Raw genomic sequence first — 25,728 nt, 5'->3', positions numbered from 1 at the left:
TAGATCAAAATAAAATCTAGGAAACTTTTAGTTATGTACTCACCATAACTTCCGATGTTTGGGATCCATCTCGCCTACATTCTGACTGATGGGTTCGGAGCCGATCCCTCGGCTCCGACTCGGCACGCTTATGCCAAAGAGCGAAGTCTCTTACTGGCTGAGCTTACCATATCCCAGGCTCCATCACTACCAGTCCCCAGATCTAGTTTGTCCGCACATGCACACATGCATACCCTGCTTATATAACATCGTCAGATGAAACAAGATAAAACAGTAGAACTCAAAACCGTTCAATCTCTTCTGATCTCCAAGGCAGGGGAAGGAGGGTGGGTATTAGGAATGTGGCGAGATGGATCCCAAACATCTGAAGTTATGGTGAGTACATAACTAAAGATGTTATGTGATCCTATCTCACCTACATTCTGACTGATGGGACAGCGTCCTAGCACCTGAATCCTGGGTGGCTCACTGGAAAACACTCCTGAGTACCGTGGAACCAAATGAAGCTCGTCCTTTAGATGCCACATCCAATTTGTAGTGGGAAATGAAAGTGTGCGGATTGGACCAAGTAGCCGCAGCACAGATTTCCGATATAGCGAGCTTGGAATGAAAAGCTATAGAAGTAGCCATAGCTCTGGTAGAATGAGCCTTGATAGATGTTGTAAGTTGCTTATTCGAAGAAGAATAAGCCTGAGTTATGCAATCTCTGATCCATTTTGAGATAGTAGCTTTTGTGACGGTTTGGCCCAGTTTATTATCTGAGACGGACACAAACAACTGGTCTGACTTATGAAGTTGCTGAGTCCTGTCTAAATAGAAGCGTAATTGCCTGTGAACATCCAATTTATGAAGAGTGTATTCTGCTTCATTGGAGAATTTTGGGAAGAAAACCGGTAGCTCTAGAGATTGTTGGAGGCAGAAACTAGAACAGACCTTTGGGACAAAGGATGGATTAGGCCTAAGTGACACTCTATCCTTGTGGAAAATCAAGTACGGTGGCTTAATAGACAGGGCTTGAAGCTCTGAAACTCTTCTTGCCGAAGTAATTGCAACTAAGAAGGCAGTTTTCCAAGACAGATATTTTAACTCGCATGTAGCAGCGGTTGAAGGGGGATGTTAATGCGCGAGCAAATCAAGATCCACGGAGGTGCAGGATGAAAAATTGGGGTCTTAATAGGCTTGCACCTTTAATGAAAGTTTTGCATAGTCTGCTGCTCATCAAAGGAGGATCCATGGATTCGTGGAATTTAGAGATAGCCTAGTTGGACTTTAATAGTTGAGACAGAAGATCCCTGATTAAACAGGGATGTTAAGAATTTCAAGACCTCTGGGACAGGAGCAGTGATAGGGTCTAAGCCCTTGAGTTGAGCCCAGATAGCAAACCTCTTCCACTTACTAAGGTACAATTTGTTAGTGGTGGGTTTGTGGGCGAAGATAAAATGTGAACAACTTCCGGGTCTAGTGTGTGCCTTCTAACTAAAGTCGGAAGTGGAGGAGCCAAGCTGTCAATTTCAAAGATTGAAGGGACTGATGCCGATGTCGACTGATGGATTAGCAAGTCCGGAATTAGGTCTAAAGTCCACGGATCGTCCACTGCATGCTTCTTCAGGTAGGGAAACCATACCTGACGAGGCCAGTACGGGGCAATCAGAATCATTGAAGACCCCAGTTGAGAAGCTTTTTGAATAACTCTGGGAAGAAGCGGAATTGGAGGAAAGGCATAAAGTAGCCCTGTTGGCCAAGGTTGTGCTAGAGCATCCATGGCTGGTACTCCCTGATGTGGGATCAAGGAGAAGAACCTTTGGCACTTGGTGTTCAGTGGAGTTGCAAATAGGTCGCAGCACGGCGTCCCCCATCTTCTGAAAACCTGAGCTGCTACTGTGTGGTTTAGAGACCACTCGTGAGGAGAGAGAATTGTCCTGCTCAATTTGTCTGCCAATATATTTGACTTTCCAGGGATGTGGGTCGCTACCAAGAAGCGGTTGGTAGCTACAGCCCATTCCCACACTCTCATGGCCTCTCTGCAAAGGGGTATGATCTGGTCCCTCCTTGTTTGTTCAGATACCAAACCACCGACATGTTGTCTGTGTGGATGGCAATGATGCCCTGAGGAAGAAACTTGTGTAAGGCTTGTAGGGATAGAAGTACAGCCCTCATCTCCAACACGTTGATGTGGAGAAGAGCTTCGCTGGAAGCCAGGAGCCCTGAACTAGCCTGCCCAGACAATGCCCCCACCCTATCTGGGAGGCATCTGTCGTCAGGGTAACCACTGGAGAGGGAGAACAAAGGGTTTTCCTTGATCCAAATTGGATGTCTGAAGCCACCAGCGAAGGTCCCTTTGCATATTTTCCGTAATCATGATGTGATGATTGAGGGAAGATCCTGAAAAGACCATTGAGTTGACAATAGCCACTGAAGAATCCTCATGTGTAATCTTGCCAGAGGAACCAAAAGAACCGTGGCAGACATTGAGCCTAAAACTTGTAGAACCATCCTGGCTGGGGCTTTGGATCTCGAGATCAGAGCTTGAACTTGGCCCTGTAAAGTTTGGATCCTTTCGGCAGGAAGAAAGACGCGCATCAATCTTGAGTCTATCTCTGCTCCTATAAACTTTATGCGCTGAGAGGGCAGCAAGACAGACTTTGACCAATTGAATGTAATCCCCAGGGTAATACCCAGGGAGATGGTGGCTTTGAGGTTGTCCATTAGTAGATGCCTGGTAGTGGCAGTCAGGAGCCAGTCGTCGAGATAGGGAAACACTTGGAATCCAAGACTTCTCAGGTGAGCCGTCACTACTGCCAAACACTTGGTGAACACCCTGGGGGCTGTGGTGAGACCAAAGGGCAGAGCAAAATTGGTAATGACTGACTCCCAGGCTGAAGCGCAGATACCTCCTGGGCGCCTGATGTATCGGTATGTGATAATAGGCGTCCTTGAGGTCTATGGAGCACATCCAAACATCCTTCTCCAACAATGGGAGAATGGATTGTAACGTGACCATTGAATTTGGATTTCGTGACGGATTGGTTCAGTCTGCTGAGATCCAAATTGGTCTCAGGTCCCCTGTCTTTTGGCACTAAAAGAACCTGGAGTAATTTCCTGATCCGATCTGGTCTGTAGGGACGGTTGGATGACTCCTTTTCTAGCAGCTTTAAAGCTTCTGCGGCTGCCATTTCCCTTTGACTGGGTGGTGGGTCCGGGATTCTTTTGGACGGTGGGGGCGGGGCGAGTATGTGAATGGGATGGTGTAACCTCCGGCAATGATCCGAGCACCCATCTGTCCTGAGTGATTGACTCCCAGGCTCTTAGGTGCTTGGCAAGCGACACCCGACTGGCTCCGAGCAGCACAGCCGGGCAATCCCTCATGACGTGTGGGAGGCTGAAGAGCCACGAAAGGACTCGCGGTCTCCAGAATTGCGGGGCCCTCTGCCGCCTCTGGGGCAGCGTCTCCTGAAAAATTTCCCGTCCTCTGCCTCTGGAAGGGGAATCTTCCTGCTGTTGGGAGAAAAACTTGCGAGATTTGCGGAACCACATTTTCCCTCCTTTAGCCTTGGGGTAAGGCCGAAGGGAGTGGAATAACGGGCACCTACGGCAGATAAAGTTTTTCCCTCCTGCTCACAGCGGGTAAGGGTGTCTTTAACCTTGGGTCCAAACAATGAGGACCCATCAAAGGGAAGCGTCGGCGAAGGAAGACTTGAAGGCCTCCATAAACTGGCGCCAGGAGCCAGGCTTGTCTCCGTGAGCCACGCCTGTGCCTGCCGCTCTACCCCGCCTTCGGCGCATAGGAAATGAGCCTCATGGACGAGTTAGAAATTGCGTAAGGATAGCCAACTGAGAGCTAACCGACTGGGCTAGCTGCTCAGGTAGGTTACCGAGGGAATCTGACAACTCCTTGACCAGATCCCTCTGAAGCCTGGTAAAATGTGCCAAATAATTCAGAGACCTTAAAGTAAAGGCCGCTGAAGTCAGGGTGCGCTTCCATACCTGTCCATACTCCTAGACTCCTTATTAGGAGGATGGACGGACGTTGAAGCCTCTGCCACGTCCTGTTGTGTAGCAGATGCCACCACCATGGCATCTACAGCCACTCCTTTAGTGAGGAACTCCTTCTCGGGGAGCAGACAAAAATTTATTTGGGCGAAGGGACTGGTTCCACGGTATCTGGATGTTCCCGCCCTTGACAAACTAAATCCAGAAGCTCGTCGAAGGCGGAGACACCCAGGAGGCGGAGGGCTGAGCCCCAAAGGCCTTGAGGAGCACTGACTCGTCAGCAGAGGGGTTTGGATATCCAGCCGCCTCGTTGTTTGAGGATCTCTAAGATGTCTGCAAATGAGACATCATCCGAGGGCGACTTGGGACCCCTCTGCATCATCCAGATCAGTGTCTGATGTAATAGACTCGGGGAGTCCATGTGCTTCCTCTTGCACGATCTCTTCCTTGGGGTTCCTCCGAAGACAACTCGAAGAACCCTCAGGAGGAGGGAACCCCACTGGGGTAACCTCAGGCCCGGGCTCCGCTGACTACGGACAGGGAACTGCCAAAGACCCAGTCTCCACGCCCAGGAAGGTGCCGGTAAAGCCGAGAGATGGCAAGAGGACTTGGCCAAGGCACTCCTCATGGCTCTGAAAGCCGGACCCCAGAATCCTGGGAGTGTCCGTCCCCAGAGCCGTGATAGCCAACGGAAGTCCCGCAGGGGCACCACCGGGAGGCTCGGAACCGAAAGCATAGGCCAAACATCACCCCGGGTCCAGCCGAAGAAGTCCGTACCAAACTCGGACCCGAGGCCGGGTTGGAGTAAGGGTCGGAGCCGACCCTGACATCTCCACCGGCTCCGACAGCACCTGCTCCGACGGGCCAAGCAGTCGGAGGAGGAATGGCAATGGGGTGGGCCAGGTCATCGGCTCCGAAGCCAACTGGGTCGGAACCGAAACAAATTTTTGGAAGACTGGGGACTGGAACAGTCTTTGGAGCACCCTGTCTATATCAGAATCTGACATCCTCGAAGACCGAGAGGAAACAGAACGGGTTCGAGATGGCCTCTCCAACGGCCCCAAAGGACTAGGGGACCGGCTCCGGGAGACTCGACAACTATCGGCGCCGAAGGAATACACACACCAGATTCCATCGGTGCCGAGGTGGACTTCGCCGAGGAGGAAGTGTCTGGCGGGCAACAGCCGGCTCCGAGAGCAGTGGAGCCGACGAAGATGCCCCAGCTATCGGGTCCGAAGCCAGAGGAGTCGATACTGGTGGCATCGAGGCAGACCGTTCGACCTCGGCTCCAAGTCCTTGGAGCCAAGGAGAGGCCTGCCTTTGTTTCTTAGCGATCGGATCCGACGGACTGGTCGGAGGCGCCTCTTCTTTTGGCGGAGAAGGAGAGGATGCCAAAGCTTCTTCGAAAGAAGGTTTAATTAATCCCTTAAGAATTAATTTATTTTTCCTCTCCTGGAGGACCCTTGAGGAAAAAGCGTGACATACACTACATGATTCCTGTAAATGTTTTGCCCCTAAGCAATACACACAGAGCGAGTGATCGTCCGTGATGGACATTTTGAAGCTACATTTTACACATTTCTTAAAGCCCGAAGGCCTAGGATTCTGAGACATGATCAAAAATTTCAGAAAACTAACTGGAAGAAACACTGGTGACACACCTAGAATAGGCTTACAGTTATCACTCGCAATACTCTGTAGTCAAAATACAGCACAAACTCTGTACATTTGAATAATTTCTCTCTGCTAGTTCTTCTTTAAGAAGAGAAATATAAAAAGATCCGAAACAGAACCGAAGTCACCTACAAATAAAAAGACCGGGAAAGGCCTTTCCAAACAAGAGGTACTCCTAGTCCACACTCACAACACAAGAATTCACCAAGTGAATTTTGTCAAACGCACTCTAAACACAAGAATAGCTGTTAAAACAGCTTTTTGTTGAGAATGAAGAAAATCCTGACAGAAAAACTAGTGAAATAATCACTACTTAACTCAGCCAGCTCGAGACCACGTCTTCACTTGTTAGCGGCAAACGAGATCTGGGATATGGTAAGCTCAGCCAGTAAGAGACTTCGCTCTTTGGCATAAGCGTGCCGAGTCGGAGCCGAGGGATCGGCTCCGAACCCATCAGTCAGAATGTAGGCGAGATAGGATCACATAACATCAAGGATATTAGCTGAAAAAAAGCTCCTAGAAAAAACTAACAGAGGATCTAAGAACAGGATCTAGTCCTCAGACTTCTTAGTAGAGGTGAGGAGAAAGACACAGTAAGGGGACACTTCTAACAAAACCAATATCAATGCTTGGCCTATAAGCATCGAGCAACCTGGGTGAATATAAATGAATCAGGTACTAGGGCAAGTAACAGTGAGCATATTTTCTATAACAGTGGCGTTAAATCAGTGCCCTGAAGGGATCTGAGCTTATATGAGCTATAACACAGGAAAGTCCTACTCCTCAACCAGAATCACTTTAAGGACAAATGGCATCGCTCTGGGAGAACTAACAAGCACAGATCCTGAACAGACTAAGCTATCATTAGAAAAACAGGAATCAGTAGAATGAGAGGGTGAGTAATTTAAGTTTTTTTTTTTCAGTTGCTCCCTGTGCTTTATCTCATCATACCTTTTTTATAGTCTGGAAAATGAATATAAACTGCTTTGCATAAAGTGTCCACGACACTTTAATGGATTCTTCATAGACTCATTTAAAGCTCACAGGAACAACACTCTCAACTGAAGTAAAATAAGAGGAAGTACCAAACCTTGAACACGTCTATCACAGACAGCAGCATTTCATTTATTTATTTATTGCATTTGTTAACCGGGAAAGTCCATTGGGCCTGAAAAAAATCCATTTTCAGTGGAGGCCCGGGGAGAAAAGCTCCACAAAGTTACATACAAATAAAATACAATCACAGACAGAAAAGACAACCATACAGTACAATTACAATGCATAAAACTGGAAATAGAAGTAACAGTGAATAAGCTAGTGAATGGTATTTATAATGGAGCATAGACTGTATTCCAGTACACATGCAAGTAATATATCTGCAGCATAGCTGTGAGGAGAATGAATACAGAGTAATTATAAGAGCAATTATAGTAGGAGAATAGAAGTGCAGAAGGTGTAAAGGACAGGTGAAAGGCAGGGAAATGTTAAGTAGGTAGAGTGAAGGAAATGATGTGAATAGTTAAAAGGATGGGACTGGGAGGAGAAATCGGGAGTTGGACTGTGTGTTTGGGAACAGAAGCATAACCATTTAGAGAAGAGATGCAGTTTGAGGGTTTTTTTAAAGGAGGCCAGGTTGTTACAGTATGCTCAACAAGGTATTAAGGTTGAAAGTAATTCTGCTACAAATATGTAACATAAATAAGGTATAAAATAAAGCTTGTTTAAATGTAAAAATAGAGTTTAGCAATATGTGATTAGCATCCATACTAAATGACTATGGCTTGAAAAAATAAGGAATTTGCTTAATGGACATGTCTCCTACAGAATCAGCAAAAATGTATGCATTTCACACTATCAGCAAAAAAGCTGACCTATTACAGACTTAAAAACAGGATGTATGCATTTCAGATGGTCAGTAAGAGCAAAAATGAGAAAAACAGGACGTCTGCAGCTTCTTTAAAGAATGGACAACAGGAAAACAATCTGTATGTTTCTATTATATGACTGTTAAGCAAGGAAGTTTGAATGGATATGCTTTCATCAAGTCAACATTTGCACAAGATGTTTCCTTAAAAAACAATACCAGTATAATTTCTCTGCAGGATGAAAACATATTTTTCTGCAAACACCAGCAAACAGATGTTTTCATACAAAGACCAAAACAGAATACCAAGGAGAAAAAACAGGATGTAAAATCACTATAAAAAGACTATAGCAGATAACATTGTTAGAGATATTTGTGTTCCGAGGTAATATTGAATGTCTCACAACATCCATGCTGTTTGAGAAGTAAAGTGGCGCAGTATCTGAAGCTGTAACAGTAGTTCATGTGATTTGTTATAAAAAGTAAATTATTGGTTACAGTTTTTATGACAGAGTTTGATGCTGCATCAGTGTATACTCTGCAAGTTTCTGTGGGCAACAGACTGTGAATGCGATTATAACTAGACTTTGAAAGACTGGCAATGCTCAGATATGCTCTGAGTTACAACAGAATGGCATTAAATATACTGATTCCAAGGATATTGCCAATATCCTGGCAGAAAGATTTAGTGCCAACTTCACACACCTCTCACCTCCTAAAGATTGCCAAATTCCAGTAATCACGGCTACACAGATAGAAACCGCACTCTCCAAAGCTAAGAATACAGTATCCATGGGACCAGATGACATCCCGGGCTGTGTACTACATGAACTACAAAATGAACTGACACCTCACCTAAGTGTCATGTTTAATCATAGCCTCACCTCAGGCTTCATGCCCAATGAGTGGCGCACAGCTACAGTTATCCCATTCCACAAGGGGGATCCACCTTGGATCCCGGGAACTACCGTCCCATCAGTCTGACGAGCCTGGAATGCAAGGGCATGGAATGCATTATCATGAAACTTATAAACAGATACATTGGCAACCTTCAAACACTGGACCCCACCCAGTTTGGGCTCGTGAAGGGCAGATCTTGTCTCCTGAACCTGATTGACTTCTTCGAATCAGTTTCCAGAGCTGTGGACGAGGGTAAGGCGGTCCACACAGCCTATCTGGACCTTGCCAAGGCCTTCGACACCATCCCCCACTATGGAATCATAGATAAACTTACTAAGCTAGGCATAAATCCCTACATCACTCAATGGGTTGCCAACTGGCTTACTGAGAAAACCCAGACTGTAAAAGAAGCCAACTCCAAATCCATCTCAAGACAAGTGACAAGTGGAGTACCTCAGGGTTCAGTCCTGGGACCGCTCTTGTTTGGCATCTACTTCTCTGAAGTACAGGCCAACACTAAGGGACTCTGGCTAACAAAGTTCGCAGATGACTGCAAACTGGGAGCCATTATTGAATCCCCAAATGATGTGGATATTTTACAAAAGGACCTTACAGAAAAAGATGCTTGGTGCCAGAGCCATGGGCTTAAGCTTAATGCCAAGAAATGTATAGTTATCCCCTTTGGGAAAAAACATATACCCATGAATTACCACATAGGTGGCAGTACACTAAACCGAGAAAGTGTGATGAGAGACTTAGGGACACAGGTGGACAGTGGTCTCACCTTCGATAACCACATCGCCACAACAGTCAGGAAATCCTTCTATGTGGCACACCTCATCACTAAGGGCTTTTCATCCAGAAAAAAGGAGGTCATTGTCCCACTGTACTCATCCCTCATTAGACCCATTATAGAGTACAACTCCCCGTTTGGTATGTACCTCACAAGACATCTGCAACAGCTGGAAAGGCCGCAGAAATACCTCAGTAAAAGTATCACAGGCCTAAAGCAGATGCCCTATGCTGACCGTCTAAAAGAACTCCAGCTACACTCTGTGGCATATCGTCTATAAAGAGGCAATCTCTGCTTAACATAGAAGGCCATGTCAAACCCTGAGCTATTGGACATGCTCCACTTAAAGAAATCCCAATCCCTCAGAGCCACACGCTCCAGGAATCTAAATCTTGTCATCACAATGAACAAAACAAGCTGGAGGGATAGGTTCCTGACCCAGAAACTCCCCATACTCTGGAAAAGACTGCCCATACATGTCAAGCAGAGCGCCTCCTTGGCCCTCTTCAAAAGGAACCTTGACAATTGGATGGGCGATAGGAAATTCACCTCGGGGATCATGTCAGTCACCCAGCTAAACAGGGGTCCAGGGAAGTAAATATTGTGGGAAGAAATATCCAGGGAATTGTTATGGCTAGGCTTGTATAGACCCTAGGGCCGATAGCCTAGTACCAACCTATGAACCTAATCCAGTCAACAAGACCTTAGTGCCTTAAGAAGACTTTGGTTCCAGCACAATAAGCAGCACCTTATAATTAATTCTTCGTAGGTTTCTGATTGTTCTGAGTGAAGGGGTTAATAGGTACTTTGTTGGTTTCAATCAAAAAATACAACTATTCAAAACAGAGATAAACATCTGAAACAAATGTTATGTAGAGCTCTTCTAACCCCCCATGTTAAAGGGGAAAAAAAGCAGAAGGAAATGGAAACACTACAGTTCTGAATAGTAACACTGCTGCTGCTAGGTGGTTCAGACAGGAATATGAACCAAGAGTTGGGCCATCCTGGTTGTAATACCAACCAACAGAAACCTGTCATGTAAAAACAAACCTGCCATAGGACGACTATGAAGCTTAGAATGATACATGTCAGTACAGAGAACATGTACAAAGCAGAAACCTGGAAATCACAGAAGAGTTACAAAATGTCAATGCTTTCAGAAGTGTTTTACTCACTGTGCTTCTCCTTCATGTAAGTCCACATTTCTTTTTCCTCTGCACTATGAGCAAAAGAACAGTTCTCATTACGACGGCATTTGTTCCCTGAGGTCACGTGATTGCATAACTAAAGGTAAACCAAAATGAAAGAACTATAATCAGTTTGTTGCCTTTAAACTGTTTAAAAATGAAGCAAAATCCTCGTACACACAGTGAAAATGCCATCACATGCCAATGTTTTCGCTTCCTTTCTGCCTGTTCCCATCTTTCCACTTGCTATACCTGTTCTATCATGTCAAATTTCACGCCGACTGCCTAAATGTAGCACAGTTGCTTCTTTGCTTATTATTATTATTACTATTAATAATAAAGATTTGCTATTATTGCTCAACCGATCAACAGAGTACTTAAACCAAAGCTAAAGTAAAGACATCAATGTCAAAACAAGCAATAAGACAAACTTCACACTGACAACATAGAAAGCTACCAGTTTATTTCAATCAACCAGACCAACTCAAGTGACTCTCTCCAATATCTTGGAACAAAAATGTATTTAAATACTTAAGTATTACAGCAATAAGATTTATCAGGGGTGGAAGTTTCAGAAGTGTTCATTCTGAGACAGTCATGTTTGACAGCAAAGGCAAAGCCAGAAGTAAGTAAATCCTGCACAACTTCCATTAATGGCAACCAAAGCAGATACTAGTTAATAAGCTTAACCAACCCATGTGTGATTTTGGAGGGTACTACATGCTTGTTTCATATGGCTGGAATATAGACACAATGGAAAGGCAGAAAAATTGACATGGGGTTTAAAGTGAAAAAGGAAAAGCTGTGAACACATCTACAGATATGGGATATAACAAATGGGTCTATGTTTAGCCATTGAAAGGAAAAATTGCCGAACGGCATTGCATCATAAAGACCGTTCACCGAAACCTCCTTATGTGGGTTGCTGAACCCCCCCATTAATTATATATACTAACTCCTAGATTGCACTACAGTGGGGAAATGGCACACTCCCTTATCCCTTCCATAATGAGTGCTTACTCGAACGGATCGATGAACAGCATGCTTAATGACAAATGCTGTTCAATGATTTTTCTGTTTGATGGGCAGTCATAGACCCATAACAAATTAGTAGTAAATTCAACTCAAACAAATAATGTGTAAGGCTATGCCAGCACAGTTTCAATGATCTATTTAGGAAATCTGTTACAAAAAGAAGTGACAAACTGAGGAAAGCAACTTACGTCAAACTGTAAAGGTAGTGGCTTCCTAGCTGGAGGGGGACGAACAGCTGTCCACTTTTTGCGTTCATCTGACATAACAATCACAACTCTGCGATCTTTTGTCCAGCTACAAAAAAAAAAAAAAAAAAAAAAAAAAAAAGGAAAGAAAGAAAATGTATGCACAAACTAACATTACAGTTACACGTGCATGCTTTACAATTTACTAGTCTTTCACACTAGCTACTATTCTGCAGATTGTGCTAGACATGCTACACTTCCCCTCACATCAGTTGCTTATCTACCACAATAAATTTAGAACAATTAAAGGCACTAGTGAATTCTGCCATTGCTTCTGCTAATCCCACTTTTTGCCAAATTATGTTATATACATCTACCATCCTTCCTATAATTAAATCATTTCTCTTCTCCTCCAGTCTTACACTTATAGACAGCATCCAAATTGTGACTTTTTTAAAGTATGACAATTCATTCCTTCATACTTTTACATACACCACTGATTGTATGTGTGACAATATAAAGTATTGCCAGCTATGCCAGTAAAAATAGGGCAGTGGATGTGTAACATATGCCAGCATAGCTAGCTGGAGTTGTGTAAAGAATTATATGTCATTTGTATATCAAACTGATTTGTACAGGTGCTCGTGTTGAAAATGTATTTGTAATACAATCAGTAATTGTATTTGCTTGTGTTAAAAAAAATGTACCAACAGTGGGTCCTGCTGGACAGAAAAAGAAGTATAGCTGTATGTTAGACTGCATGGTAAATACTGAAATTAATACAATGTAACAAGGAATACTGGAAGAGAAGATGTTAATCTCAGTCCAGCTAACTTTGAAAAATAGTTTGAAATTAAATTACTTGATATAAGCCATAAAGATTGTATCTCACAGGTCGCAATGCAGTCAGAGACAAAAAGTCTGTACTAGGAAGCCTTCTGTATTGTCTTTAGCAGTGAACTAATTGCTACTCGAGAAGGGTGAAAGTTTGAAATTGTTTTATGACCTCTAGAAGCTGCAAGAGATCATAGCAAAGCTGTATGTGTGTATTACTGACACATATATGAGAGATTCTTGTTCAGTTTCTAGTAAAGGGGGGGGTTGTATAGGAACCAGAAGTGAGATGGCCAGATATATGTGATGTCATTCTGTAATCCAGAACTGAAATGATGTTTTAATACCAGATAAGAAAGAAGTCTCAGAGCAGTCTGTTTTTTGGAACCTGACATAGAATGATCTCTCACCCACTTCATCTTGCCTTGCTTTAGTAAGTAATCAGGGAATGGTAATTCTTGAGTTCAGTCAGGAAAATACAGTGAGATTAGTTAAGTACTGTTTTTCTGTATCTGTGTGAATCTATTCATCTGTGTTATTTTAATATTTCCTGTGATTGAAACTCTGGTGTTTATTGCAAATAGATATTTAGTATTTTCATGTTCTTTTTTTATTATAAATATATTTAAACCTTTCATTGTGGCTGGTCCTTTAGAGAATATTTTAACCTTTGAGAGTACTTATATTTATTTGGCGAGACTGTGGTCACTCCTGAAAGCCTTACTGCACTGGTCAGACACTACCATTTGTATTAATATTAATTTCACTCAGTATAATTGAGTATCCCTAGAACAGCCTTAGAGTAGTTGGTTATGGAGTGTCTGGTGGCAGTAACTATTGTATAGTCTGGGTAAAGGGTAGCAGAGTGAGTAAATCTTTGCCAGCCTTTCCCAGGTGTATGTATGTGTGCAAACCAAATCTCAAAGAGTGTGTATGTCAGCTGCTTGGAGCAGAGACACAGAGTGCTGGTTTCACAGACAGAATGGTGGATGACTTGGCTTGGAAACTTGGTTAAGGACTCAACTCTGCAGGTGTTCCACTGGGGAGTTTTATTATTTATTTATTTTATTTTACATTTGTTAACCGGGATGGTCCGACTGGATACATGTCCTTTTTCAGCGGAGGCCCGGGGAGAAAAGCTCCAACAGAGTTACATTGATAATTAGGTACAGTAAATGAGCTGAAAGAACTTAACAAAAACATAGGCTATTTACATACAAGTACAAGACTGCCATTACTATTTCTGAGATTACTACAAATGTAACATTAATAACATATTAGCAAGGACGGTAGGCAGTATAATGACATAGAGTTAGACAGGATACATATTTCTTTATCACAGTATACAAAGTACTTATCATCTTAGCTAGTTGTTTATGTTTTAGTTAATGGCACAGAGCTAGTCTGGGTTTGAGCAAGGACATAGCCAGTGTGACTTGAAGTGGAGTTTTAGACTATTTTGAATTGACTTAGAGAAGTTGCAAGCGTGATGTTATTTGGGAGAGAGTTCCATATTTTACCAGTGGTGTTGGCAAATAGCGTCACCACCTAGGTTGAGAGATTTAGTTGTTTGGACAAGGAGTCTGTTTGCTGGTGAAGGCAGCTTAGATTGGAGTAGGAGTCATTAAGTTTTTAGTGCTGGGGTATTCTCGGGTTGTTTAAGGATTTTGAAGGCCTCTATGAGTTGGGACTGGTGAAGAAGGTGGGAATTCTATCCATCCAAGCTTTTTCAGGTTAGTACAGTGGTGTGTTCTGTAGGGTAGGCCTGTAAAACCTGGCAATGTGATTATAGCAGGATGAGAGCTTGGCCAGATCAGATTTGTTAAGGTGAGTGAGGACAGGAGAGGCATACAGTAGGTAGAGAGAAGGTGTGAACGGGCTGTGGCTGCCCTGGAGGGTAAGGAAGGCTTTAATTCTATATAGGGTCCCAAGTTTCTTGTTGACTGACTTAATGGCTTGGTTGATATGTATATCAAATCTGAGTTTATTGTCAATGTTTACTCCTAATAGCTTTGTATAGGTGTCTGGGGAGATGATGGTCCCATTATTGGATTTTATAGTGAAGTTTTCAGTCGGAGATCTATTGGTTGGGTAGAAGAGAAGTAACTTGGTTTTGTTTGGATTTAAGATCAGGAGATGGTTGGCAAGCCAGTTTTCGACTTTGGTGAAGCTATGTTGGGTGGTAGTTAGTAGATTTGCAAGAGAGGCATTGGAACATATTACAGTCAGTCATCTGCATATTGAATGCAGGTGGCTTCAGCGATGACTGTTTGGATGTCACTTATGAAGACTGAAAAGAGGAGAGGTCCTAATATGGAACCTTGAGGAACTCCTATGGTATTTGGTAGTAGGCAGGAGAGCTTGTTTTGCCACATTACTGCTTGTTGTCTCCCAGTGAGGTAAGCTTGAAACCAGTCAAGGGCTGGAGTATCTAGATACAGGGTTTTTAAAGTATATAGAAGTAACTGATGGTTTACCATATCAAGGCTTCGATAGGTCCAGGAAGAGCCGGAGGATATTTTTTATTATTTCGGTTAAGATTAATGTTTTCAGTAAAAGAGAGGAGGGCAGTGGTTGTACTATGATGGGGTCTGAATCCATGTTGAGAGTCTGTGAGTAGTTTATTTTGGGTTAGATAGAGCATTAGTTGGTTGTGCATGCACTTTTCCATAATTTTGGCAAGTGGTGATAGTATGGCTATAGGTCTATAGTTGGATAGTTCTGAGGATGAACCTCCTTGGAGTGGAATAACATAGGATATTTTCCAAATTGAGGGATTGAGGCCTCGGTTATGGTTCTGTTAATTAGGATTGAGATAGGGTAGGCTACATCTGCAGCAATTTGCAGGTATTCAGTCAGAAGATCGGCTGAAAGGGTGGTTGGCTTCAGTTTTTCAAAGGGATCTGATAAAGGATGTGGACACTGGCTGGAAGTTAAAAGAGAGTGGTGAGTCGGGTATAGTGTTTATAGAAGTGTGGGGAGGAGAAAGTTGGTTAGCTAATGACTGGATGGTTTCTGTGAAGAAAGTATTGAATGAATTGGCTATATCTTCTTGGCTCTTGTCAGATAATGTTCCTGGGGTTGGAGTAGTGGATTTGCCTGGTTGGAGAAGTTTATTTATGCCTGCCCAGTACTTTTGAGGGTTATTCTGATGTTTATGTTGCAGATTGTAGAAGTCATTTTTCTTATCTAGTATGATGGCTTTTTAAGTCTCATTTCTACGTTGTTGGAATTTGATACGATCTAGGGGTAGTTTGGTAGTGCGCCATTTATCCCACGCTTTGTCTGTAGTTGTTATTTTGGTTTTGGTGTCTGTTGTTAGCCAGGGTGCTAGTTGAGTTTTAATTCTTATTGAGCGTTTAGGGGCATGCGAGTCAAGTATAGTAAGGAATGAATTGTTAATTGTTGTTTTATTGGGGGGCTGGACAGAGTGGTAGAGGATCTGGCTTGGACACTCGGCTGAGGACTCAACTCTACAGCTGTGCCAGTGAGGAGTCTTATTGGGGGCCTGGAGATAGAGAGAGAGAAAGAGAGAGAGAGAGAGAGAGAGAGAGAGAGACCCAGATCTCGGAGTGAGTGTGTTTCCTGTGTGCTCTTAAGGGAAACTGTGCTTGATGCAGACAGCTGCACCTGGAAATACTGTGTGTACTTATCTTTGTTTCAAGTCCTTCCTCTCCAGTGTCAGTGGTGAGGATTTAGGCTCTGATTACTGGCCCAGAGTGAGGACATAAAAATGCCTTCAAAAAACACTGATGCTTGATAGGATCTTGATGAGGAGATGTCCCCAGCTATAAGCATCACTAAAATGGGAAAACAGTGTAGACATTGTTTTGATGATCTGTAGCATAGGAAGTCTTATGAAGTCTGTTAATGGAAATGGAAGTTAAGCAACATCTTCACACTGGTATATTAATTCAATAGCATTTTTTTCCCTTTTTCTGGCTGGCATCTTGTTAGATGTTTGGGTCTGTTGTCAGTATTGGCACATACTTCTAAAGGTCTGCTTAGGAAACAATTGCATGCTAAATTCTACATATTCCATTCCAAGTAGAAGTGGAGATGGCACTTCAAGTAATACAGTCATGCTGGTTTACACAGGGGCCTGCTCTGTGGTGGTGTTATACTGCCCCATCTCACAGTGCATGCTCACTGCCTGGTGTGTTCCCCTGTGTAACTGCCATTTTCTGTTTACTTATGGCAGTGTATGTGCGCATGAGATACATACCTGTCTTCTGCCCGTCACAGTTACAGCAACATATGTATGAAACTGTGACATGCAACTGCTGTTCTAATATCTTTCTTCACAGTTACAACAGTTCCCTTATGTGCCCTTTTTGTTTCAGCATGAGCCACATGTAAAAAAAAAAAAAAAAAAAAATTATGTACTTACCATAATGTTCCAACTGTGTTGTCCATTTTCATTCTTCCTCAACTGTTGGGTTTGGATCCAATCCTCGGATTTGATTCAGCTGTTACTTTTCCTCATGACCACCAAAAAGCTCTCGAGCTCATCCCTTACCCATAATGCACCAACCCCTAACACACCCCAAATCTTGTTTGCTGTTTTACCTAAAGTAGGATGTACTAGTATATATTCCCTACAGAAGAAACTATATCCAGAGCTCAACATGGGGGACAGTAGTGTCCTTATTTGCTCTTGTTCTTCCAGAAACCATCTGTGAAAATGGTTGCAGGTTGGTACGTGGGAAGTTGAGGAAGAATGAAAATGGACAACACAGATGGAATGTTATGGTAAGTACATAACTTTTTTATCTGATGTTGTCAATTTTCATTCTATCCTCAACTGCTGAGACAGAGTCCCAGCTACCTAAATTTCTGGGTGGACTCTAAGGCAGGATATTCCTGAGAAGAGTTGACACAAGGGCTGCTCTTCTCCTTGAGACCAGATCTAGTTTGTAATGAATAATAAAGGTATGAGGTCTGGCCCAAGTTGCAGTTGCACATATGTCATCCATGGAAGCTCTGCAGAGAAACACTGAAGAAGTTGTCATGGACCTAGTTGAATGGGCTCTTAAAAGTCTTGGTAAGGATAGGCCCAATTTGTTATAAATAAATGATATGCAATCCGTCAGCTATCTGGCTAAAGTTGTCTTTGCAACTGATTTGCTCAATTTAGAATCGGCAAAGGAAACAAATAATTGATCTGTCTTCCTAATTTCTTTTCTTTTATGTAAGTAAAACGTAATTGTCTGTGGACATTCAGTAAATGCAACCTATATTCACCTTTGTTTATAAATTTAGGAAAGAAGACTGGCAGATCAATGCACTGGTTAATACTGGATTCTGACACCACCTTAGGGAGGAAAGAAGGGTTGGTACTTAATGCTACATTATCCTTATGAAAAATCAAGTAGGGACGTTTAGAGAACAATGCCTGAAGTTCTGAAATTCTTCTAACACAGGAAATGGTGAATAGAAAAATAGTTTTCCAGGTCAGGAATTTAAGATCACATTTTGATGCTGGTTTAAGGGGAGAATGAATTAAGGCCTGCAGTACCAGATTTGCATCCCATGGTGGAGTAGGATCTTTATATGGAGGTCTCAGTGGAAGAGTGCCTCTCAAAAAAGCCTTACAAAGCTTAGATGAAGCCAAGAAAAAATTCTCAAACCCAATATGGAGATTGCTGCTAACTGAACTCTAATTGTTGAGGAGCTAGCTCCCTCATTAAAAATCATTGCCAAAAATTCAAGAACACTTTGCATGGGAGCTGAGAAGGGGTTAATGTGTTTCTGATGTGCCCAAAAAACAAACCTATTCCACTTTCTTCTGTGAAGTTTTCTTGTAGAAGCCTTATGGGAACATAAAAGTATATGAAAGACAGAGAAAAAACATCGGATGTCTGGCTATTAACAGAACTGAAGGAACCATGCGGTTAGCTTGAGATTTGACATATCCAGATGAGTCATGCCTGTCAGGTGAGACAGGAGGTCTGGAATAGGATCCAGAATCCAAGGTGGGGATAGGAGATGAGGACAAAGGAAGGGGAACCAAATTTGCCAAGGCCAGTAAGGTGCAATGAGGATGACTTTGCTCTTCAACTAGGCAGCTTTCTGCAGAAATTTTGGAATTAGGGGAGTTGGGGGGTACACATAGAGGAGACTGGGGGTGCTAATCATGGAGTAGAGCATCCTTTGGTGATTCTACCAGTGGGGTGATCATGGCAAAGAAGCTGCTGCACTTGTTGTTTAGAGGAGAAGCAAAAAGATGGCAGTAAAGATGGCCCCACTGATGGAAAATAATTTCTGTCACTTTCATGCTGAGAGACCACTCGTGAGGTGGCAGAACGGACCTCATCAATTTGTCTTCTATCACATTGGCCTTTCCCAGAATGTGAATTGCTATCAGAAAGAGATCGCACATTACCACACTCTGAGGACTTCTCGACACAAGGTGTAGGATCTGGTTTCCCCTTGTATGCTGATGTACCAGACTACTGACATGTTGTCTGTCTGAATCACAGCTGTCCTAAAAGAGAGAAAGTCTTAGAATGCCTGCAATGTTAACAGCACCACTCCCATTTCTAGGACACTGATGTGCGAATAGGCCTCTTCAGGGTTTTGGACGGTCTTCCCCAGGAAGTGCTCCCCCACCCAATCTGGGAAGAGTCCATGGTCACTAGAGCCTTTTGCTGAGGTAGAATGAAAGGGCAGCCTTGCAGAACTTAATTTGATCTAATCCACCACCAAAGGTATCTCTTCCATGCCTGAGTGATTCTTATTTGGGCTGACATGCTTTGATAACAAATTGACCATTGTATTGCTAACATCCACTGAAGAATTCTCATATAAAATCTTGCTAGAGGAACTAAAATTATGACTGCTGACACTGACCCCAAAGCTTGAAGAATCAAAAGGGCTAAAATTGTGGTACTGTGAATTATTTTTCTGACCTGGAATCTGACAGTTTGCACTCTTGGGAGAGGAAGAGAAGTTGTCAATGAAACTGTGCTGAAAATTGCTCCTATGAATTCCAGGGTTTGAGATGGTTGTAACTGAGACTTGTTGTAATTTATGGCTATCCTCAGATGGAAGCAATTCTCGAGTACTTGATCTCTTGCTTTTATTAGTAGATGCCTGGTCGGGGCGATAATGAGCCAGTTGTCTAAGTATGGAATCACTCGGAATCCCTGCAGTCTCAAGTGAGCTGCTACTGCTGCTCTGCATTTGGTGAACACCCTGGGGGTTGTGGTGAGGCCAAAGGGAAATGCTCTGGACTGGTAGTGACTGGCTCCCAGACAGAACAGTAAATACCTTCTGGATTGTCTGTTCATTTTTATGTGATACTACGCATCCTGAGGGTTTATCGAGCACATCCAGTCTTCTTTGCCTAAAAAAGGCAGAATGGAATGAACCGTGAGCATCCGAAACTTTGTGTGTCGAACTGCTTTGTTCAAGTCACTGAGATCCAAAATTGGTCTCCAGTCCCGTTTTCTTTGGTACTAAAAAGAATCTTGAGTAAGTTCTGGATTCTATCTGATCTGCTGGAACCTGCTGGATGACTTTTTTCTAGCAGTTTTTTATTTCTAGCGCTGCTGCTTTCCTCTGACTGGGTGGAACATTGGGAATATTCCATACATGTGGAAGCAGTAGGGAAAAGGGAATTATATAATCTCTGGAAATAATCCTCTGCACCCATGTATCTTTGATTATATCTAGCCAGGCTCTCTGGTGCAGGGATAAATGACCCCCGACTGCCTCCAGAGGTGGAGAATTAGGCCTTCTTTCACAAGCACTGGTAAGGTCTATTGGAGAAGGAATCTCTGGGCCCTTGTTTCGACAGGCCTCTTCTGCCACATGTGCGTCATCGTCCATTTGAGTTCCCCTCTCTGCCCCTCGGGGAACTATCTCCACATCTCCACATGGATCTTGGAAAGGACCATGGGACTTCCTGAACCACATTTTTCCATCTCCTCATTGATTCCTGGAGAAGGATCTTTGAGGAGTTGAAAAAAAGTACAGTTGTGTACACTAACCATAAATGTAGATGTTCGAGTGTATTCACTGTTGCAGTCATTACATTTGGGTTATCTGCCTGCAGGTAGCCCTCAGCCGGCCTGAATACCAGAATCTTGGATTCCTGCATTGGATGCTGTCTCTTCTTCCGTGACGTCAGGTCGTCAGGGGTATAAAACATGCAGCCGATGCCATTACATCAGTTTTTCTTGCCCCAGATGGCAGGTGCTCCCATAATGGGAAGCAATTATATGTTATGTTACACCTCTAACAAAAAGCAAATACACCAGAAAGCTCAAATACACCAAACAAATAGGAAAGGTGGAGCCAAGAGAAGTGAGGGAGCTGGCGCAGCATCGGGCAGCGCCACTTAATTAGGTTTAAACTATTCCCGGCTCCACAAAGTCTGCTGTTCACTTTTTCCCTTAGAACTGTTCCAAATCCTCAAAGTAAGCACTCTATTTTCCTTCTAAATCCCAGCAGTAGCTAGGATAAGTGTCTTATAAGTAAGCACTAATAAACTAAAGCACTACACCCTCTTATACTCCCTTTAAGTACTTGGCTCCCTATTGGTCCTTTTTGATCAAGTTAAAAAGTAATTCCTTATACTATTCTGGCATGTCCAAAAGTCAGTTTCAGGTTTACTCTCCAGTCCAGCTGGTGAATATGGGAATCTTGAGGCAATGTTACAACTGCCTTATGTACACAGACCATCCTCTCCTCTTCCCAACAAGCTCAAATATATGTGAGAGATGCAACTATATAGCTAAACTGGAGGCTGAGCTCTCTCAACATAGTACTGGCACGGTCAGTCTGGAGGAGAAGGTAATCACACACACCACAAATCCAGTCTCACATAGACCTATCGCAACAGCAAACCAAACATAAACATACAAAAACATACTCGGAGGCTCTAAATAAAAATCTGCCCTAGCAACAGAGACCTCCAAAGCAGACATCAAGCAACTGCTACCCCACAACAATACCCACGTATCACATAGTTCACAAAGTCAGTGTGCCACACAGTCACAGCCCTTAAGGCTAAACAACACACCTAATACACTTGTAATAGGTGACTCTATTGTCAGACACACTGACGTCCCTCTCATCAGGCTGAACAAGGAGAAGGTCACTGTAAGCTGCCTGTTGGGTGCCAGGATCCGCCACATAACACAAGCACTCAGGTCACTCCAAAGCAAGTACAAATATGACTCTGTCATTGTCCATGCTGGTGTAAATGACCTGAGACGTACCTCCCTGGATTACATGAAAAGAGACATAGAGGAGCTGATCATGTGGCCCAGGCCGGTATGACCCTGACCTTGAGTAGCATCTTACCCTCACCAAGAATGATACCACAGTCTTCTTCTTCTTCTTTCGGCTTTTCTCGGTTAGGGGTCGCCACAGTGGATCACCTGTCCACTCATGATTGGCAGTGAAGTTTTACAGTGTCGGGTTGCCAGCCCGGTGCCCAGCCTTCCACAGAAGGCACACACACACACGCACTCACACCTAGGGCCAATTTAGAGTGTCCAATCCACCTACTGCATGTCTATGGGATGTGGGAGGAAACCGAAGCACCCGGAGGAAACCCACACAACCACAGGGAGGATATGCAGACTACGCACAGAAGGAACCCCAGCCGAGGATCGAACCGGAGAACCTCTTGCTGTGAGGTGATAATGCTAACCACTGCACCACCGTGGCTGCCACCAAGAATGATACCACAGTATAAAGACAAAATAACCAATTTCAACAATTGACTAAAGTATTGGTGTCACTCAAAGGGGATCCAGTGTCTGTCAGCCTGGGATGACATGCTTGACAAGCCACGTTGTTTCACTAGGGATGGCTTGCACCTGTCACCCCTGGGTTTTCGAATACTGGCCAAGGCTCTTGCCACCCCCATAGTGCCTTTTTTAGGCAAGGCTCAAAAGACAAACCCACCTCCTTAGACAACACAAGGAAAAAGAAACTAAGGGTAATGCTGCTCAACGCCAGAAAGCTAAACCTCAAGATGCATGCACTCGAGGCTCTCCTCAGTATGGAGAATATCGATATCTGTGCAGTAACAGAAACCTGGTTCAAGGCTCCTGAGAGCACCCCAGCACTACCAGGCTATACCTCATACCATGCTTTTCGGCCCCAAAACTCGGACCGAACCACAAGAGGAGGGGGAGTATTCATATTCATCAAAGATACCCATACCTCCAGGTTAGTGGCACTGCATGAAGCATCTGAGACCATCCATGTGCAACTAATAGTGGGCAAAACTGCCTTCCAGTTTGTAGCCTGCTACAGACCACCCTCCAAAACTCAGGAACCCCACTCGACTTTCCTGAAGACACTGGAGAAAATGAAGGTCTCTCCAACCTCCATTATACTGGGTCACTAACTACCCAAACAAGGACTGGGAGCACTACTCAAGCCCGAACACCCTAGCCCAAAGGTTCCCAGAATTCATAAACTCAAATGTTATGGAACCAACTGGTCACCACTCCCACAAGAGGGGAAAACATATTGGACCTGATCATCACCAACCTGGGGACGCTATGTTCCATCCCAGAGGTATACCCCTCATTGGTAAGATCTGACCATAAATTAATCACTATGGACATCCATATCCTGTCCCCACCCCAGCAAAGGAAACCACGGTCAAAAACTTCTCAAAAGCAAACTTCAAATTCTCAAAACCGAGGTGGAATCCTTCAAAGCCCCAGGGCCAGTGGAAAATACGTCCCAAACCGCATAATCCTTTACAAACGCATTCTATGGATACCTACAGGAATGCATGGATCGTGCTATCCCAAATAAAACCAAGACACACTGCTCCAAAGCAGGAGACTTGTCTGGTGGACCCCAGCCATAAATAAGCTGTACAACAGAAGGAGGAAGCTACTACATGATAGAGCAAAATCCCTGAAAGGGAAGACAACTCTGATCAGTACTAGCAAAAAACTACGATCCCTCATAAAATCATCTACGGCTAGCTTCGAAAGAAAAATTGCACAAGACGCTAAAGATAATCACAAGGCTTTCTTTAGTTATGTCAGAAACCTGGGTGGAAACTCCCAGATATGCTCTGAGTTAGTGCAAAATGACAAAAAATACACTGAACCCACAGACATTGCCAACATCCTGGCAGACAGGTTCAGTGCAAACTCCCCCAAATGAGCAAATGACTATCCCAACAGAGTGTAGCCTCCCTGACATCACAGATGCACAGGTGAGAGCTGCCCTCTCCAAAGCAAAAAACACAGCATCAATGGGACCGGATGGTGTCCCAGGCTGCGTTTTACATGAGCTCCAAGAAGAACTGAACCCTCACTTAAAATCACTGTTCAGTCTCAGCCTTACAACAGGATATGTGCCCAAAGAATGGCGTACAGCAACAGTGGCCCCACTCCATAAAGGTGGTGCCACAACGGACCCTGGAAACTATCGCCCTATAAGCCTAACTAGCCTGGTCTGCAAAGCTATGGAGCATATCATTATGGAACTCATAAACAAAGACATTGGGAACCTCCAAACACTGGATCCTACCCAATTCGGCTTTGTTAAGGGCAGATCTTGCCTCTTGAACCTGGTTAATTTCTTTGAAACAGTCACCAAGGCCATAGACGAAGGGAAGGTAGTCCACACAGCCTACCTTGACCTTGCAAAAGCCTTCGACACAATACCCCACTCAGGCATCATAAATAAGCTCACCAGCTTAAATATCAACCCCTATGTCACAAGATGGGTTGCAAACTGGCTTAGGGATAGAACCCACATGGTCAGAATTGCAGGTGCCATGTCAGACTCTAAACCAGTTACAAGTGGCGTCCCACAAGGCTCAGTCCTGGGACCTCTCTTGTTCGGTATATATTTCTCTGAGGTACAGGCTAACACAGGAAGACTATGGCTGACAAAGTTTGCAGATGACTGCAAACTGGGGGCCATAATCGACTCGCCAGCTGACACAAGCATCCTCCAAAAAGGTCTCACAGAGATGGATAACTGGTGCCAGAGCCATGGCCTAAAGCTAAATGCCAAAAAGTGCATAGTCATCCCCTTTGGGGAAAAACAAAGTGCCCACAAATTACCACATAGGTGGTAATCCATTAAGTACGGAAGAAGTAATTAGGGATTTGGGGACCCAAGTAGATTGCAATCTCTCCTTTGACAATCACATTGCCAAAGTGGTTAGAAAGACATTCTATATAGCCCACCTTATCACGAAGGGGTTCATTGTGCCCCTCTACTCATCAGGCCCATAATTGAATACAATGCCTCATTTGGGATGTACCTTACCTGACCCCTGCTACAACTAGAAAGACCCCAAAAGTACCTCACCAAGAGGATCAAGGGACTCAAACAGATGCCCTATGCAGTTAGGCTAAAGAAACTCCAGCTCTACTCAGTTGCTTACCACCTACTCAGAGGTGATCTGTGCCTGACGTATAAAGCCATGTCCAACCCAGAATTAATGGACATGCTCCACCTCAAGAAATCCATATCCATCAGAACTACTCGCTCCAGTGACTTAAACCTCAGCACAGAAATAAATAGAACATGCTGGAGGGACAGATCCATATCCCAGAGGCTCCCCTCACTCTGGAACAAAATCCCAATCCATTACAGACAAAGCCCCTCTTCAAGAAGAATCTTGACGTTTGGATGGGAGATCGTAAATTTACCCCTGGGATCTCTTCTGTGTCACTGCTAGACAGAGGCATGGTAAACTAACCTTAAATGGGCTATCTTCTGTGACCTACTATACAGAGGCACAATCAACTAATCTAAGAAGGGTGGCGAAAGCCAAACACACTCTGGCTAGGCTTGTAAATGCCCTAGGGCAGATAGCCTAGTATCAACCTATGAACCTATGGAGGGAGGGTAACCCGGACTGCAACAGTGAATACACTCGAACATCTACATTTATGGTAAGTGTACACAACTGTACTATGTTCTTCGTGTTTCACTGTTGCAGTCATTACATTTGGGTAGGTTCCCAAAGCTAAGGAAGGGAGGAGGAAGTTAAAGAGCATCAGGACCAGCTATTAAGCCCTGCAATACTGCAGTGGCAAAACCAGCTCTGGATTTAGAAAAAATAGGCATGTGGTAATGCTTGGTGAAAGTATGAACACAGCTCCAGGTAGCAACTTCTAGGATGTCCCTAGTAGGGACCCCTTTGAGAAAGGCTGTAGAGGTAGAGGCAGCCCTGGTGGAATGTGATCTTATCCCCTGTGGGGTAGGTTTTCCATGGTGCTTATAGCAGAAATAAATACAATTTAGAAATGGTTTGCTTTG

General features: G+C 43.8%; 1 protein-coding gene across 1 annotated transcript in view; it reads right to left on the bottom strand.

Moving 5' to 3' along the window:
• ZC3H7A (zinc finger CCCH-type containing 7A) overlaps nucleotides 1–25,728 on the bottom strand; it is a 1,693,893-nt gene that overhangs the window by 162,532 nt on the left and 1,505,633 nt on the right. The window contains exons 19-20 of the mRNA XM_044089416.1: nucleotides 11,632–11,737; nucleotides 10,397–10,505 (exon numbers count right to left, since the gene is read on the bottom strand). Coding sequence (XP_043945351.1) covers nucleotides 10,397–10,505; nucleotides 11,632–11,737 — 215 coding nt within the window. The remainder of the gene's footprint in view (nucleotides 1–10,396; nucleotides 10,506–11,631; nucleotides 11,738–25,728) is intronic.

Source organism: Protopterus annectens, chromosome 12.part0 (assembly GCF_019279795.1).
Source record: "Protopterus annectens isolate FY-2018-M chromosome 12.part0, PAN1.0, whole genome shotgun sequence".
NCBI classification, from domain to species: Eukaryota; Metazoa; Chordata; order Ceratodontiformes; family Protopteridae; genus Protopterus; species Protopterus annectens.
The sequence above is the reverse complement of the archived record's forward strand: the minus strand, read 5'-3'. Positions and strand labels throughout refer to the sequence as shown.